This window comes from Heterodontus francisci, chromosome 32, assembly GCF_036365525.1.
Source record: "Heterodontus francisci isolate sHetFra1 chromosome 32, sHetFra1.hap1, whole genome shotgun sequence".
Classification (NCBI taxonomy): Eukaryota; Metazoa; Chordata; class Chondrichthyes; order Heterodontiformes; family Heterodontidae; genus Heterodontus; species Heterodontus francisci.
Window position 1 is genome coordinate 54903442 of NC_090402.1, and position 20703 is coordinate 54924144.

General features: G+C 38.8%; 1 protein-coding gene across 1 annotated transcript in view; it reads left to right on the forward strand.

Moving 5' to 3' along the window:
- LOC137347821 (prostaglandin-H2 D-isomerase-like) overlaps positions 1-20703 on the forward strand; it is a 115697-nt gene that overhangs the window by 20686 nt on the left and 74308 nt on the right. Inside the window, exon 2 of the mRNA XM_068012838.1 lies at positions 14541-14664. Coding sequence (XP_067868939.1) covers positions 14541-14664 — 124 coding nt within the window. The remainder of the gene's footprint in view (positions 1-14540; positions 14665-20703) is intronic.

A 20703-nucleotide genomic window follows, 5' to 3' on the forward strand; every position in this document is an offset into this window, starting at 1 on the left:
ATTTACAGCTCACTGATAAGAGGGAGACTGATTTACAGCTCACTGATAAGAGGGAGACTGATTTACAACTCACTGATAAGAGGGAGACTGATTTACAGCTCACTGATAATAGGGAGACTGATTTACAACTCACTGACAATACAGAGATTGATTTACAACTCACTGATAATAGGGAGACTGATTTACGACTCTGATAATATAGAGACTGATTTACAGCTCACTGATAATAGGGAGACTGATTTACAGCTCACTGATAATGTTGAGACTGATTTACAACTCACTGATAATAGGGAGACTGATTTACAACTCTGCTAATATAGAGAGTGATTTACAACTCACTGATAATATAGAGACTCATTTGCAGCTCACTGATAATATAGAGACTGATTTACAGCTCACTGACAATAGGGAGACTGATTTACAACTCACTGATAATATAGAGACTGACTTACAACTCACTGATAATATAGAGACTGATTTACAACTCACTGATAATATTGAGACTGATTTCCAACTCACTGATAATATTGAGACTGATTTACAACTCACTGATAATATTGAGACTGATTTACAACTCACTGATAATATGGAGACTGATTTACAGCTCACTGATAATATAGAAACTAATTTGCAACTCACTGATAATATAGAGACAGATTTGCAACTCACTGATAATATAGAGACTGATTTACAACTCACTGATAATATAGAGACTGATTTACAACTCACTGATAATATAGAGACTAATTTGCAACTCACTGATAATATAGAGACTAATTTACAACTCACTGATAATATAGAGACTAATTTGCAACTCACTGATAATACAGAGACTGATTTACAACTCACTGATAATAGGGAGACTGATTTACAACTCACTGATAATAGAGAGACTGATTTCCAACTCACTGATAATAGGGAGACTGATTTACAACTCACTGATAATAGGGAGACTGATTTACAACTCACTGATCATAGGGAGACTGATTTACAACTCACTGATCATAGGAGACTGATTTACAACTCACTGATAATATCGAGACTGATTTACAACTCACTGATAATATAGAGACTGATTTACAGCTCACTGATAATAGGTAGACTGATTTACAACTCACTGATAATATAGAGACTGATTTGCAGCTCACTGATAATGTACAGACTGATTTACAGCTCACTGATAATAGGAGACTGATTTACAACTCACTGATAATATCGAGACTGATTTACAGCTCACTGATAATAGGAGACTGATTTACAACTCACTGATAATATCGAGACTGATTTACAACTCACTGATAATATAGAGACTGATTTACAGCTCACTGATAATAGGGAGACTGATTTACAACTCACTGATAATATAGAGAATGATTTACAACTCACTGATAATATCGAGACTGATTTCCAACTCACCGATAATATAGAGACTGATTTACAGCTCACTGATAATAGGGAGACTGATTTACAACTCACTGATAATATCGAGACTGATTTACAGCTCACTGATAATAGGAGACTGATTTACAACTCACTGATAATATCGAGACTGATTTACAACTCACTGATAATATAGAGACTGATTTACAGCTCACTGATAATAGGGAGACTGATTTACAACTCACTGATAATATTGAGACTGATTTACAACTCACTGATAATATCGAGACTGACTTACAGCTCACTGATAATAGGAGACTGATTTACAACTCACTGATAATAGGGAGACTGATTTACAACTCACTGATAATATAGGGACTGATTTACAGCTCACTGATAATATAGAGACTGATTTACAGCTCACAGATAATAGGGAGACTGATTTACAACTCACTGATAATATAGAGACTAATTTGCCACTCACTGATAATGTAGAGACTGACTTACAGCTCACTGATAATAGGAGACTGATTTACAACTCACTGATAATAGGGAGACTGATTTACAACTCACTGATAATATAGAGACTGATTTACAGCTCACTGATAATATAGAGACTGATTTACAGCTCACAGATAATAGGGAGACTGATTTACAACTCACTGATAAGAGGGAGACTGATTCACAACTCACTGATAATATAGAGACTGATTTACAACTCACTGATAATATGGAGACTGATTTACAACTCACTGATAATAGGGAGACTGATTTACAACTCACTGATAATATAGAGACTGATTTACAACTCACTGATAATATGGAGACTGATTTACAACTCACTGATAATAGGGAGACTGATTTACAACTCACTGATAATATAGAGACTAATTTACAACTCACTGATAATAGGGAGACTGATTTACAACTCACTGATAATATAGAGACTAATTTGCCACTCACTGATAATGTAGAGACTGACTTACAGCTCACTGATAATAGGAGACTGATTTACAACTCACTGATAATAGGGAGACTGATTTACAACTCACTGATAATATAGAGACTGATTTACAGCTCACTGATAATATAGAGACTGATTTACAGCTCACTGATAATAGGGAGACTGATTTACAACTCACTGATAAGAGGGAGACTGATTCACAACTCACTGATAATATAGAGACTGATTTACAACTCACTGATAATATGGAGACTGATTTACAACTCACTGATAATAGGGAGACTGATTTACAACTCACTGATAATATAGAGACTGATTTACAGCTCACTGATAAGAGGGAGACTGATTTACAGCTCACTGATAAGAGGGAGACTGATTTACAACTCACTGATAAGAGGGAGACTGATTTACAGCTCACTGATAATAGGGAGACTGATTTACAACTCACTGACAATACAGAGATTGATTTACAACTCACTGATAATAGGGAGACTGATTTACGACTCTGATAATATAGAGACTGATTTACAGCTCACTGATAATAGGGAGACTGATTTACAGCTCACTGATAATGTTGAGACTGATTTACAACTCACTGATAATAGGGAGACTGATTTACAACTCTGCTAATATAGAGAGTGATTTACAACTCACTGATAATATAGAGACTCATTTGCAGCTCACTGATAATATAGAGACTGATTTACAGCTCACTGACAATAGGGAGACTGATTTACAACTCACTGATAATATAGAGACTGACTTACAACTCACTGATAATATAGAGACTGATTTACAACTCACTGATAATATTGAGACTGATTTCCAACTCACTGATAATATTGAGACTGATTTACAACTCACTGATAATATTGAGACTGATTTACAACTCACTGATAATATGGAGACTGATTTACAGCTCACTGATAATATAGAAACTAATTTGCAACTCACTGATAATATAGAGACAGATTTGCAACTCACTGATAATATAGAGACTGATTTACAACTCACTGATAATATAGAGACTGATTTACAACTCACTGATAATAGAGAGACTGATTTCCAACTCACTGATAATAGGGAGACTGATTTACAACTCACTGATAATAGGGAGACTGATTTACAACTCACTGATCATAGGGAGACTGATTTACAACTCACTGATCATAGGAGACTGATTTACAACTCACTGATAATATCGAGACTGATTTACAACTCACTGATAATATAGAGACTGATTTACAGCTCACTGATAATAGGTAGACTGATTTACAACTCACTGATAATATAGAGACTGATTTGCAGCTCACTGATAATGTACAGACTGATTTACAGCTCACTGATAATAGGAGACTGATTTACAACTCACTGATAATATCGAGACTGATTTACAGCTCACTGATAATAGGAGACTGATTTACAACTCACTGATAATATCGAGACTGATTTACAACTCACTGATAATATAGAGACTGATTTACAGCTCACTGATAATAGGGAGACTGATTTACAACTCACTGATAATATAGAGAATGATTTACAACTCACTGATAATATCGAGACTGATTTCCAACTCACCGATAATATAGAGACTGATTTACAGCTCACTGATAATAGGGAGACTGATTTACAACTCACTGATAATATCGAGACTGATTTACAGCTCACTGATAATAGGAGACTGATTTACAACTCACTGATAATATCGAGACTGATTTACAACTCACTGATAATATAGAGACTGATTTACAGCTCACTGATAATAGGGAGACTGATTTACAACTCACTGATAATATTGAGACTGATTTACAACTCACTGATAATATCGAGACTGACTTACAGCTCACTGATAATAGGAGACTGATTTACAACTCACTGATAATAGGGAGACTGATTTACAACTCACTGATAATATAGGGACTGATTTACAGCTCACTGATAATATAGAGACTGATTTACAGCTCACAGATAATAGGGAGACTGATTTACAACTCACTGATAATATAGAGACTAATTTGCCACTCACTGATAATGTAGAGACTGACTTACAGCTCACTGATAATAGGAGACTGATTTACAACTCACTGATAATAGGGAGACTGATTTACAACTCACTGATAATATAGAGACTGATTTACAGCTCACTGATAATATAGAGACTGATTTACAGCTCACAGATAATAGGGAGACTGATTTACAACTCACTGATAAGAGGGAGACTGATTCACAACTCACTGATAATATAGAGACTGATTTACAACTCACTGATAATATGGAGACTGATTTACAACTCACTGATAATAGGGAGACTGATTTACAACTCACTGATAATATAGAGACTGATTTACAACTCACTGATAATATGGAGACTGATTTACAACTCACTGATAATAGGGAGACTGATTTACAACTCACTGATAATATAGAGACTAATTTACAACTCACTGATAATAGGGAGACTGATTTACAACTCACTGATAATATAGAGACTAATTTGCCACTCACTGATAATGTAGAGACTGACTTACAGCTCACTGATAATAGGAGACTGATTTACAACTCACTGATAATAGGGAGACTGATTTACAACTCACTGATAATATAGAGACTGATTTACAGCTCACTGATAATATAGAGACTGATTTACAGCTCACTGATAATAGGGAGACTGATTTACAACTCACTGATAAGAGGGAGACTGATTCACAACTCACTGATAATATAGAGACTGATTTACAACTCACTGATAATATGGAGACTGATTTACAACTCACTGATAATAGGGAGACTGATTTACAACTCACTGATAATATAGAGACTGATTTACAGCTCACTGATAAGAGGGAGACTGATTTACAGCTCACTGATAAGAGGGAGACTGATTTACAACTCACTGATAAGAGGGAGACTGATTTACAGCTCACTGATAATAGGGAGACTGATTTACGACTCTGATAATATAGAGACTGATTTACAGCTCACTGATAATAGGGAGACTGATTTACAGCTCACTGATAATGTTGAGACTGATTTACAACTCACTGATAATAGGGAGACTGATTTACAGCTCACTGATAATGTTGAGACTGATTTACAACTCACTGATAATAGGGAGACTGATTTACAACTCTGCTAATATAGAGAGTGATTTACAACTCACTGATAATATAGAGACTCATTTGCAGCTCACTGATAATATAGAGACTGATTTACAGCTCACTGACAATAGGGAGACTGATTTACAACTCACTGATAATATAGAGACTGACTTACAACTCACTGATAATATAGAGACTGATTTACAACTCACTGATAATATTGAGACTGATTTCCAACTCACTGATAATATTGAGACTGATTTACAACTCACTGATAATATTGAGACTGATTTACAACTCACTGATAATATGGAGACTGATTTACAGCTCACTGATAATATAGAAACTAATTTGCAACTCACTGATAATATAGAGACAGATTTGCAACTCACTGATAATATAGAGACTGATTTACAACTCACTGATAATATAGAGACTGATTTACAACTCACTGATAATATAGAGACTAATTTGCAACTCACTGATAATATAGAGACTAATTTACAACTCACTGATAATATAGAGACTAATTTGCAACTCACTGATAATACAGAGACTGATTTACAACTCACTGATAATAGGGAGACTGATTTACAACTCACTGATAATAGAGAGACTGATTTCCAACTCACTGATAATAGGGAGACTGATTTACAACTCACTGATAATAGGGAGACTGATTTACAACTCACTGATCATAGGGAGACTGATTTACAACTCACTGATCATAGGAGACTGATTTACAACTCACTGATAATATCGAGACTGATTTACAACTCACTGATAATATAGAGACTGATTTACAGCTCACTGATAATAGGTAGACTGATTTACAACTCACTGATAATATAGAGACTGATTTGCAGCTCACTGATAATGTACAGACTGATTTACAGCTCACTGATAATAGGAGACTGATTTACAACTCACTGATAATATCGAGACTGATTTACAGCTCACTGATAATAGGAGACTGATTTACAACTCACTGATAATATCGAGACTGATTTACAACTCACTGATAATATAGAGACTGATTTACAGCTCACTGATAATAGGGAGACTGATTTACAACTCACTGATAATATAGAGAATGATTTACAACTCACTGATAATATCGAGACTGATTTCCAACTCACCGATAATATAGAGACTGATTTACAGCTCACTGATAATAGGGAGACTGATTTACAACTCACTGATAATATCGAGACTGATTTACAGCTCACTGATAATAGGAGACTGATTTACAACTCACTGATAATATCGAGACTGATTTACAACTCACTGATAATATAGAGACTGATTTACAGCTCACTGATAATAGGGAGACTGATTTACAACTCACTGATAATATTGAGACTGATTTACAACTCACTGATAATATCGAGACTGATTTCCAACTCACCGATAATATAGAGACTGATTTACAGCTCACTGATAATAGGGAGACTGATTTACAACTCACTGATAATAGGGAGACTGATTTACAACTCACTGATAATATTGAGACTGATTTTCAACTCACTGATAATATTGAGACTGATTTTCAACTCACTGATAATATTGAGACTGATTTACAACTCACTGATAATAGGGAGACTGATTTACAACTCACTGATAATAGGGAGACTGATTTACAACTCACCTATAATAGGGAGACTGATTTACAACTCACTGATAATACAGAGACTGATTTACAACTCACTGATAATAGGGAGACTGATTTACAACTCACTGATAATACAGAGACTGATTTACAACTCACTGATAATAGGGAGACTGATTTACAACTCACTGATAATACAGAGACTGATTTACAACTCACTGATAATAGGGAGACTGATTTACAACTCACTGATAATACAGAGACTGATTTACAACTCACTGATAATAGGGAGACTGATTTACAACTCACTGATAATATAGAGAATGATTTACAACTCACTGATAATATCGAGACTGATTTCCAACTCACCGATAATATAGAGACTGATTTACAGCTCACTGATAATAGGGAGACTGATTTACAACTCACTGATAATAGGGAGACTGATTTACAACTCACTGATAATATTGAGACTGATTTTCAACTCACTGATAATATTGAGACTGATTTTCAACTCACTGATAATATTGAGACTGATTTACAACTCACTGATAATAGGGAGACTGATTTACAACTCACTGATAATAGGGAGACTGATTTACAACTCACCTATAATAGGGAGACTGATTTACAACTCACTGATAATACAGAGACTGATTTACAACTCACTGATAATAGGGAGACTGATTTACAACTCACTGATAATACGGAGACTGATTTACAAGTCACTGATAATAGGGAGACTGATTTACAACTCACTGATAATACAGATACTGATTTACAACTCACTGATAATATTGAGATTGATTTTCAACTCACTGATAATATTGAGACTGATTTACAACTCACTGATAATATTGAGACTGATTTTCAACTCACTGATAATATTGAGACTGATTTACAACTCACTGATAATATTGAGACTGATTTTCAACTCACTGATAATAGGGAGACTGATTTACAACTCACTGACAATAGGGAGACTGATTTACAACTCACTGATAATACAGAGACTGATGTACAACTCACTGATAATATTGAGACTAATTTTCAACTCACTGATAATATTGAGACTGATTTACAACTCACTGATAATCGGGAGACTGATTTACAGCTCACTGATAATAGGGAGACTGATTTACAACTCACTGATAATATAGAGACTGATTTGCAGCTCACTGATAATGTCGAGACTGATTTACAGCTCACTGATAATAGGAGACTGATTTGCAACTCACTGATAATATCGAGACTGATTTACAACTCACTGATAATAGGGAGACTGATTTACAACTCTGATAATATAGAGACTGATTTACAGCTCACTGATAATGTTGAGACTGATTTACAACTCACTGATAATAGGGAGACTGATTTACAGCTCACTGATAATATAGAGACTGATTTACAGCTCACTGATAATAGGGAGACTGATTTACAACTCACTGATAATATAGAGGCTGATTTACAGCTCACTGATGATATAGAGACTGATTTACAGCTCACTGATAATATTGAGACTGATTTACAACTCACTGATAATAGGGAGACTGATTTACAACTCTCTGATAATATCGAGACTGATTTACAACTCACTGATAATATAGAGACTGATTTACAACTCACTGATAATATTGAGACTGATTTAGAACTCACTGATAATAGGAGAACTGATTTACAACTCACTGATAATATAGAGACTGATTTACAACTCACTGATAATATTGAGACTGATTTAGAACTCACTGATAATAGGGAGACTGATTTACAACTCACTGATAATAGGGAGACTGATTTACAACTCACTGATAATATTGAGACTGATTTTCAACTCACTGATAATATTGAGACTGATTTTCAACTCACTGATAATATTGAGACTGATTTACAACTCACTGATAATACAGAGACTGATTTACAACTCACTGATAATAGGGAGACTGATTTACAACTCACTGATAATATTGAGACTGATTTTCAACTCACTGATAATATTGAGACTGATTTACAACTCACTGATAATACAGAGACTGATTTACAACTCACTGATAATAGGGAGACTGATTTACAACTCACTGCTAATAGGGAGACTGATTTACAACTCACTGATAATATTGAGACTGATTTTCAACTCACTGATAATATTGAGACTGATTTACAACTCACTGATAATATAGAGACTAATTTGCAACTCACTGATAATATAGAGACTAATTTACAACTCACTGATAATATAGAGACTAATTTGCAACTCACTGATAATACAGAGACTGATTTACAACTCACTGATAATAGGGAGACTGATTTACAACTCACTGATAATAGAGAGACTGATTTCCAACTCACTGATAATAGGGAGACTGATTTACAACTCACTGATAATAGGGAGACTGATTTACAACTCACTGATCATAGGGAGACTGATTTACAACTCACTGATCATAGGAGACTGATTTACAACTCACTGATAATATCGAGACTGATTTACAACTCACTGATAATATAGAGACTGATTTACAGCTCACTGATAATAGGTAGACTGATTTACAACTCACTGATAATATAGAGACTGATTTGCAGCTCACTGATAATGTACAGACTGATTTACAGCTCACTGATAATAGGAGACTGATTTACAACTCACTGATAATATCGAGACTGATTTACAGCTCACTGATAATAGGAGACTGATTTACAACTCACTGATAATATCGAGACTGATTTACAACTCACTGATAATATAGAGACTGATTTACAGCTCACTGATAATAGGGAGACTGATTTACAACTCACTGATAATATAGAGAATGATTTACAACTCACTGATAATATCGAGACTGATTTCCAACTCACCGATAATATAGAGACTGATTTACAGCTCACTGATAATAGGGAGACTGATTTACAACTCACTGATAATATCGAGACTGATTTACAGCTCACTGATAATAGGAGACTGATTTACAACTCACTGATAATATCGAGACTGATTTACAACTCACTGATAATATAGAGACTGATTTACAGCTCACTGATAATAGGGAGACTGATTTACAACTCACTGATAATATTGAGACTGATTTACAACTCACTGATAATATCGAGACTGATTTCCAACTCACCGATAATATAGAGACTGATTTACAGCTCACTGATAATAGGGAGACTGATTTACAACTCACTGATAATAGGGAGACTGATTTACAACTCACTGATAATATTGAGACTGATTTTCAACTCACTGATAATATTGAGACTGATTTTCAACTCACTGATAATATTGAGACTGATTTACAACTCACTGATAATAGGGAGACTGATTTACAACTCACTGATAATAGGGAGACTGATTTACAACTCACCTATAATAGGGAGACTGATTTACAACTCACTGATAATACAGAGACTGATTTACAACTCACTGATAATAGGGAGACTGATTTACAACTCACTGATAATAGGGAGACTGATTTACAACTCACTGATAATAGGGAGACTGATTTACAACTCACCTATAATAGGGAGACTGATTTACAACTCACTGATAATACAGAGACTGATTTACAGCTCACTGATAATAGGTAGACTGATTTACAACTCACTGATAATATAGAGACTGATTTGCAGCTCACTGATAATGTACAGACTGATTTACAGCTCACTGATAATAGGAGACTGATTTACAACTCACTGATAATATCGAGACTGATTTACAGCTCACTGATAATAGGAGACTGATTTACAACTCACTGATAATATCGAGACTGATTTACAACTCACTGATAATATAGAGACTGATTTACAGCTCACTGATAATAGGGAGACTGATTTACAACTCACTGATAATATAGAGAATGATTTACAACTCACTGATAATATCGAGACTGATTTCCAACTCACCGATAATATAGAGACTGATTTACAGCTCACTGATAATAGGGAGACTGATTTACAACTCACTGATAATATCGAGACTGATTTACAGCTCACTGATAATAGGAGACTGATTTACAACTCACTGATAATATCGAGACTGATTTACAACTCACTGATAATATAGAGACTGATTTACAGCTCACTGATAATAGGGAGACTGATTTACAACTCACTGATAATATTGAGACTGATTTACAACTCACTGATAATATCGAGACTGATTTCCAACTCACCGATAATATAGAGACTGATTTACAGCTCACTGATAATAGGGAGACTGATTTACAACTCACTGATAATAGGGAGACTGATTTACAACTCACTGATAATATTGAGACTGATTTTCAACTCACTGATAATATTGAGACTGATTTTCAACTCACTGATAATATTGAGACTGATTTACAACTCACTGATAATAGGGAGACTGATTTACAACTCACTGATAATAGGGAGACTGATTTACAACTCACCTATAATAGGGAGACTGATTTACAACTCACTGATAATACAGAGACTGATTTACAACTCACTGATAATAGGGAGACTGATTTACAACTCACTGATAATACAGAGACTGATTTACAACTCACTGATAATAGGGAGACTGATTTACAACTCACTGATAATACAGAGACTGATTTACAACTCACTGATAATAGGGAGACTGATTTACAACTCACTGATAATACAGAGACTGATTTACAACTCACTGATAATAGGGAGACTGATTTACAACTCACTGATAATATAGAGAATGATTTACAACTCACTGATAATATCGAGACTGATTTCCAACTCACCGATAATATAGAGACTGATTTACAGCTCACTGATAATAGGGAGACTGATTTACAACTCACTGATAATAGGGAGACTGATTTACAACTCACTGATAATATTGAGACTGATTTTCAACTCACTGATAATATTGAGACTGATTTTCAACTCACTGATAATATTGAGACTGATTTACAACTCACTGATAATAGGGAGACTGATTTACAACTCACTGATAATAGGGAGACTGATTTACAACTCACCTATAATAGGGAGACTGATTTACAACTCACTGATAATACAGAGACTGATTTACAACTCACTGATAATAGGGAGACTGATTTACAACTCACTGATAATACGGAGACTGATTTACAAGTCACTGATAATAGGGAGACTGATTTACAACTCACTGATAATACAGATACTGATTTACAACTCACTGATAATATTGAGATTGATTTTCAACTCACTGATAATATTGAGACTGATTTACAACTCACTGATAATATTGAGACTGATTTTCAACTCACTGATAATATTGAGACTGATTTACAACTCACTGATAATATTGAGACTGATTTTCAACTCACTGATAATAGGGAGACTGATTTACAACTCACTGACAATAGGGAGACTGATTTACAACTCACTGATAATACAGAGACTGATGTACAACTCACTGATAATATTGAGACTAATTTTCAACTCACTGATAATATTGAGACTGATTTACAACTCACTGATAATCGGGAGACTGATTTACAGCTCACTGATAATAGGGAGACTGATTTACAACTCACTGATAATATAGAGACTGATTTGCAGCTCACTGATAATGTCGAGACTGATTTACAGCTCACTGATAATAGGAGACTGATTTGCAACTCACTGATAATATCGAGACTGATTTACAACTCACTGATAATAGGGAGACTGATTTACAACTCTGATAATATAGAGACTGATTTACAGCTCACTGATAATGTTGAGACTGATTTACAACTCACTGATAATAGGGAGACTGATTTACAGCTCACTGATAATATAGAGACTGATTTACAGCTCACTGATAATAGGGAGACTGATTTACAACTCACTGATAATATAGAGGCTGATTTACAGCTCACTGATGATATAGAGACTGATTTACAGCTCACTGATAATATTGAGACTGATTTACAACTCACTGATAATAGGGAGACTGATTTACAACTCTCTGATAATATCGAGACTGATTTACAACTCACTGATAATATAGAGACTGATTTACAACTCACTGATAATATTGAGACTGATTTAGAACTCACTGATAATAGGAGAACTGATTTACAACTCACTGATAATATAGAGACTGATTTACAACTCACTGATAATATTGAGACTGATTTAGAACTCACTGATAATAGGGAGACTGATTTACAACTCACTGATAATAGGGAGACTGATTTACAACTCACTGATAATATTGAGACTGATTTTCAACTCACTGATAATATTGAGACTGATTTTCAACTCACTGATAATATTGAGACTGATTTACAACTCACTGATAATACAGAGACTGATTTACAACTCACTGATAATAGGGAGACTGATTTACAACTCACTGATAATATTGAGACTGATTTTCAACTCACTGATAATATTGAGACTGATTTACAACTCACTGATAATACAGAGACTGATTTACAACTCACTGATAATAGGGAGACTGATTTACAACTCACTGCTAATAGGGAGACTGATTTACAACTCACTGATAATATTGAGACTGATTTTCAACTCACTGATAATATTGAGACTGATTTACAACTCACTGATAATATTGAGACTGATTTACAACTCACTGATAATAGGGAGACTGATTTACAACTCACTGATAATAGGGAGACTGATTTACAATTCACTGATAATACAGAGACTGATGTACAACTCACTGATAATATTGAGACTGATTTTCAACTCACTGATAATATTGAGACTGATTTACAACTCACTGATAATAGGGAGACTGATTTACAACTCACTGATAATAGGGAGACTGATTTCCAACTCACTGTCAATATCGGGACTTACTCACAGATCAATAATACAGAGACTGATTTACAGCTCGTTGATAATATAGAGACTGATTTGCTGCTCACTGATAATTTAGGGAAAGAAAGCCTTGCATTTATATAGCACCTTTCACCGCATTAGGATATCCTGATGTCCTTTACAAGCAATGATGTACCTTTGAAGTGTTGTCACCGTTGTATTGTCAGAAACAGCAGAGCCAATTTGCGCCCAGCAATCTCCCTCAGACTGCAATGCGAAAATGTGTTGATAATCTGGTTTTGTGATGTTAATTGAGGGATAAATCTTGATTGGGACACCGCAGATCTATCCCATGCTTCTCTTCATAATAGTGCCATGGGATCTTTTCTGTCCACCTGAGAGAGCAGACAGGGCATTAGTTAAAAGTCTCATCCAAAATATGGCTCCTTGCATATCACTGCGCTGCAAAGTCGCCACTGAAGCTTTCGTGCTCAACTCCTGGAATGGGACTTGAACCACGATCTTGGGATTTTGAGGTAAGCGCTCTGCAAACTGAGCCACAGCTGACACAAGTACAGGTTGCTGTTAATATAGTGAATGATTTCCAGCTCATGAGAAGCATCAACAGTAGATATTTGATGAACTCTATATAAACTGGGATTGCGACATCTCGAGGCAGACAGCTCCCTGTTGTCCCACATTGTCAGTTGATTCTGTTACTTTGGAACAGACCGGAGAAAATGAGCCGTTGCCTTGTGCTATTACTTGCTGCGCTCTCCCTGGGGACTGGAGCTGCTGTCTCACTGATGCCAACCAACAATGTTCAAGTTCAAGAAAACTTAGATGTCAATCAGGTAATCAATATCATATTTAATACAGAAACTCGGGGTCCAGGTTTGGGGACCACAGTATCTCTGAGACTGGGTTTGGCTCTGTAGTTAATGCAGTAACTCTGGGTTTGAGGATTGTAGTTAATTGCAGTAACTCTGGGTCTGAGTTTGGGGACTGTAGTTAATGCAGTAACTCTGGGTCTGAGTTTGGGGACTGTAGTTAATGCAGTAACTCTGGGTTCGTGTTTGGGGACTGTAGTTAATGCAGTAACTCTGGGTCCGTGTTTGGGGTCTGTAGTTAATGCAGTAACTCTGGGTCCGTGTTTGGGGACTGTAGTTAATGCAGTAACTCTGGGTCCGTGTTTGGGGTCTGTAGTTAATGCAGTAACTCTGGGTCCGTGTTTGGGGACTGTAGTTAATGCAGTAACTCTGGGTCTGGGTTTGGGGACTGTAGTTAATGCAGTAACTCTGGGTCTGGGTTTGGGGACTGTAGTTAATGCAGTAACTCTGGGTCCGTGTTTGGGGTCTGTAGTTAATGCAGTAACTCTGGGTCTGGGTTTGGGGACAGTAGTTAATGCAGTAACTCTGGGTCTGAGTTTGGGGACTGTAGTTAATGCAGTAACTCTGGGTCTGGGTTTGGGGACTGTAGTTAATGCAGTAACTCTGGGTCTGCGTTTGGGGACTGTAGTTAATGCAGTAACTCTGGGTCTGGATTTGGGGACTGTAGTTAATGCAGTAACTCTGGGTCTGGGTTTGGGGACTGTAGTTAATGCAGTAACTCTGGGTCTGGGTTTTGAGACTGGAGTTAATGCAGTAACTCTGGGTCTGGGTTTGGGGACTGTAGTTAATGCAGTAACTCTGGGTCTGGGTTTGGGGACTGTAGTTAATGCAGTAACTCTGGGTCTGCGTTTGGGGACTGTAGTTAATGCAGTAACTCTGGGTCTGGGTTTGGGGACTGTAGTTAATGCAGTAACTCTGGGTCTGGGTTTTGAGACTGGAGTTAATGCAGTAACTCTGGGTCTGGGTTTGGGGACTGTAGTTAATGCAGTAACTCTGGGTCTGGGTTTGGGGACTGTAGTTAATGCAGTAACTCTGGGTCTGGGTTTGGGGTCTGTAGTTAATGCAGTAACTCTGGGTCTGGGTTTGGGGACTGTAGTTAATGCAGTAACTCTGGGTCTGCGTTTGGGGACTGTAGTTAATGCAGTAACTCTGGGTCTGGATTTGGGGACTGTAGTTAATGCAGTAACTCTGGGTCTGGGTTTGGGGACTGTAGTTAATGCAGTAACTCTGGGTCTGGGTTTTGAGACTGTAGTTAATGCAGTAACTCTGGGTCTGGGTTTGGGGACTGTAGTTAATGCAGTAACTCTGGGACTGGGTTTGGGGACTGTAGTTAATGCAGTAACTCTGGGTCTGCGTTTGGGGACTGTAGTTAATGCAGTAACTCTGGGTCTGGGTTTGGGGACTGTAGTTAATGCAGTAACTCTGGGTCTGGGTTTTGAGACTGGAGTTAATGCAGTAACTCTGGGTCTGGGTTTGGGGACTGTAGTTAATGCAGTAACTCTGGGTCTGGGTTTGGGGACTGTAGTTAATGCAGTAACTCTGGGTCTGGGTTTGGGGTCTGTAGTTAATGCAGTAACTCTGGGTCTGGGTTTGGGGACGGCAGTTAATGCAGTAACTCTGGGTCTGGGTATGGGGACTGTAGTTAATGCAGTAACTCTGGGTCTGGGTTTGGGGACGGCAGTTAATGCAGTAACTCTGGGTCTGGGTTTGGGGTCTGTAGTTAATGCAGTAACTCTGGGTCTGGGTTTGGGGAATGTAGTTAATGCAGTAACTCTGGGTCTGGGTTTGGGGACGGCAGTTAATGCAGTAACTCTGGGACTGGGTTTGGGGACGGCAGTTAATGCAGTAACTCTGGGTCTGGGTTTGGGGACTGTAGTTAATGCAGTAACTCTGGGTCTGGGTTTGGGGACTGTAGTTAAAGCAGTAACTCTGGGCATGGGTTTGGGGACGGCAGTTAATGCAGTAACTCTGGGTCTGGGTTTGGGGACTGTAGTTAATGCAGTAACTCTGGGTCTGGGTTTGGGGACGGCAGTTAATGCAGTAACTCTGGGTCTGGGTTTGGGGACTGTAGTTAATGCAGTAACTCTGGGTCTGGGTTTGGGGACGGCAGTTAATGCAGTAACTCTGGGTCTGGGTTTGGGGACTGCAGTAAATGCAGTAACTCTGGGTCTGGGTTTGGGGACTGTAGTTAATGCAGTAACTCTGGGTCTGGGTTTGGGGACGGCAGTTAATGCAGTAACTCTGGGTCTGGGTTTGGGGACGGCAGTTAATGCAGTAACTCTGGGTCTGGGTTTGGGGACTGTAGTTAATGCAGTAACTCTGGGTCTGGGTTTGGGGACGGCAGTTAATGCAGTAACTCTGGGTCTGGGTTTGGGGACTGTAGTTAATGCAGTAACTCTGGGTCTGGGTTTGGGGACTGTAGTTAATGCAATAACTCTGGGTCTGGGTTTGGGGACGGCAGTTAATGCAGTAACTCTGGGTCTGGGTTTGGGGACTGTAGTTAATGCAGTAACTCTGGGTCTGGGTTTGGGGTCTGTAGTTAATGCAGTAACTCTCGGTCTGGGTTTGGGGACGGCAGTTAATGCAGTAACTCTGGGTCTGGGTTTGGGGACTGTAGTTAATGCAGTAACTCTGGGTCTGGGTTTGGGGACGGCAGTTAATGCAATAACTCTGGGTCTGATTTGGGGACGGCAGTTAATGCAGTAACTCTGGGTCTGGGTTTGGGGACTGTAGTTAATGCAGTAACTCTGGGTCTGGGTTTGGGGTCTGTAGTTAATGCAGTAACTCTGGGTCTGGGTTTGGGGACTGTAGTTAATGCAGTAACTCTGGGTCTGGGTTTTGAGACTGTAGTTAATGCAGTAACTCTGGGTCTGGGTTTGTGGACTGTAGTTAATGCAGTAACTCTGGGTCTGGGTTTGGGGACTGTAGTTAATGCAGTAACTCTGGGTCTGGGTTTTGAGACTGTAGTTAATGCAGTAACTCTGGGTCTGGGTTTGGGGACTGTACTTAATGCAGTAACTCTGGGTCTGGATTTGGGGACTGTAGTTAATGCAGTATCTCTGGTTCTGGGTTTGGGGTCTGTAGTTAATGCAGTAACTCTGGGTCTGGGTTTGGAGACTGTAGTTAATGCAGGAACTCTGGGTCTGGGTTTTGAGACTGTAGTTAATGCAGTAACTCTGGGTCTGGGTTTTGAGACTGTGGTTAATGCAGTAACTCTGGGTCTGGGTTTGGGGACTGTAGTTAATGCAGTAACTCTGGGTCTGGGTTTGGGGACTGTAGTTAATGCAGTAATTCTGGGACTGGGTTTGGGGACTGTAGTTAATGCAGAAATTCCGGGACTGGGTTTGGGGACTGTAGTTAATGCAGTAATTCTGGGACTGGGTTTGGGGACTGTAGTTAATGCAGTAATTCTGGGTCTGGGTTTGGGGACTGTAGTTAATGCAGAAATTCCGGGACTGGGTTTGGGGACTGTAGTTAATGCAGTAACTCTGGGTCTGGGTTTGGGGACTGTAGTTAATGCAGTAACTCTGGGTCTGGGTTTTGAGACTGTAGTTAATGCAGTAACTCTGGGTCTGGATTTGGGGACTGTAGTTAATGCAGTAACTCTGGGTCTGGGTTTTGAGACTGTAGTTAATGCAGTAACTCTGGGTCTGGGTTTGGGGACTGTAGTTAATGCAGTAACTCTGGGTCTGGGTTTTGAGACTGTAGTTAATGCAGTAACTCTGGGTCTGGATTTGGGGACTGTAGTTAATGCAGTAACTCTGGGTCTGGGTTTTGAGACTGTAGTTAATGCAGTAACTCTGGGTCTGGATTTGGGGACTGTAGTTAATGCAGTAACTCTGGGTCTGGGTTTTGAGACTGTAGTTAATGCAGTAACTCTGGGTCTGGATTTGCTGACTGTAGTTAATGCAGTAACTCTGGGTCTGGGTTTGGCGACGGCAGTTAATGCAGTAACTCTGGGTCTGGGTTTGGGGACTGTAGTTAATGCAGTAACTCTGGGTCTGGGTTTGGGGACGGCAGTTAATGCAGTAACTCTGGGTCTGGGTTTGGGGACTGTAGTTAATGCAGTAACTCTGGGTCTGGGTTTGGGGTCTGTAGTTAATGCAGTAACTCTGGGTCTGGGTTTGGGGACGGCAGTTAATGCAGTAACTCTGGGTCTGGGTTTGGGGACTGTAGTTAATGCAGTAACTCTGGGTCTGGGTTTGGGGACGGCAGTTAATGCAATAACTCTGGGTCTGGGTTTGGGGACGGCAGTTAATGCAGTAACTCTGGGTCTGGGTTTGGGGACTGTAGTTAATGCAGTAACTCTGGGTCTGGGTTTGGGGTCTGTAGTTAATGCAGTAACTCTGGGTCTGTGTTTGGGGACTGTAGTTAATGCAGTAACTCTGGGTCTGGGTTTTGAGACTGTAGTTAATGCAGTAACTCTGGGTCTGGGTTTGTGGACTGTAGTTAATGCAGTAACTCTGGGTCTGGGTTTGGGGACTGTAGTTAATGCAGTAACTCTGGGTCTGGGTTTTGAGACTGTAGTTAATGCAGTAACTCTGGGTCTGGGTTTGGGGACTGTACTTAATGCAATAACTCTGGGTCTGGATTTGGGGACTGTAGTTAATGCAGTATCTCTGGTTCTGGGTTTGGGGTCTGTAGTTAATGCAGTAACTCTGGGTCTGGGTTTGGAGACTGTAGTTAATGCAGGAACTCTGGGTCTGGGTTTTGAGACTGTAGTTAATGCAGTAACTCTGGGTCTGGGTTTTGAGACTGTGGTTAATGCAGTAACTCTGGGTCTGGGTTTGGGGACTGTAGTTAATGCAGTAACTCTGGGTCTGGGTTTGGGGACTGTAGTTAATGCAGTAATTCTGGGACTGGGTTTGGGGACTGTAGTTAATGCAGAAATTCCGGGACTGGGTTTGGGGACTGTAGTTAATGCAGTAATTCTGGGACTGGGTTTGGGGACTGTAGTTAATGCAGTAATTCTGGGTCTGGGTTTGGGGACTGTAGTTAATGCAGAAATTCCGGGACTGGGTTTGGGGACTGTAGTTAATGCAGTAACTCTGGGTCTGGGTTTGGGGACTGTAGTTAATGCAGTAACTCTGGGTCTGGGTTTTGAGACTGTAGTTAATGCAGTAACTCTGGGTCTGGATTTGGGGACTGTAGTTAATGCAGTAACTCTGGGTCTGGGTTTTGAGACTGTAGTTAATGCAGTAACTCTGGGTCTGGGTTTGGGGACTGTAGTTAATGCAGTAACTCTGGGTCTGGGTTTTGAGACTGTAGTTAATGCAGTAACTCTGGGTCTGGATTTGGGGACTGTAGTTAATGCAGTAACTCTGGGTCTGGGTTTTGAGACTGTAGTTAATGCAGTAACTCTGGGTCTGGATTTGGGGACTGTAGTTAATGCAGTAACTCTGGGTCTGGGTTTTGAGACTGTAGTTAATGCAGTAACTCTGGGTCTGGATTTGGGGACTGTAGTTAATGCAGTAACTCTGGGTCTGGGTTTGGCGACGGCAGTTAATGCAGTAACTCTGGGTCTGGGTTTGGGGACTGTAGTTAATGCAGTAACTCTGGGTCTGGATTTGGGGACTGTAGTTAATGCAGTAACTCTGGGTCTGGGTTTTGAGACTGTAGTTAATGCAGTAACTCTGGGTCTGGGTTTTGAGACTGTGGTTAATGCAGTAACTCTGGGTCTGGGTTTTGAGACTGTGGTTAATGCAGTAACTCTGGGTCTGGGTTTGGGGACTGTAGTTAATGCAGTAACTCTGGGTCTGGGTTTTGAGACTGTAGTTAATGCAGTAACTCTGGGTCTGGGTTTGGGGACGGCAGTTAATGCAGTAACTCTGGGTCTGGGTTTGGGGACGGCAGTTAATGCAGTAACTCTGGGTCTGGGTTTCGGGACTGTAGTTAATGCAGTAACTCTGGGTCTGTGTTTGGGGACTGTCGTTAATGCAGTAACTCTGGGTCTGGGTTTGGGGACTGTAGTTAATGCAGTAACTCTGGGTCTGGGTTTGGGAT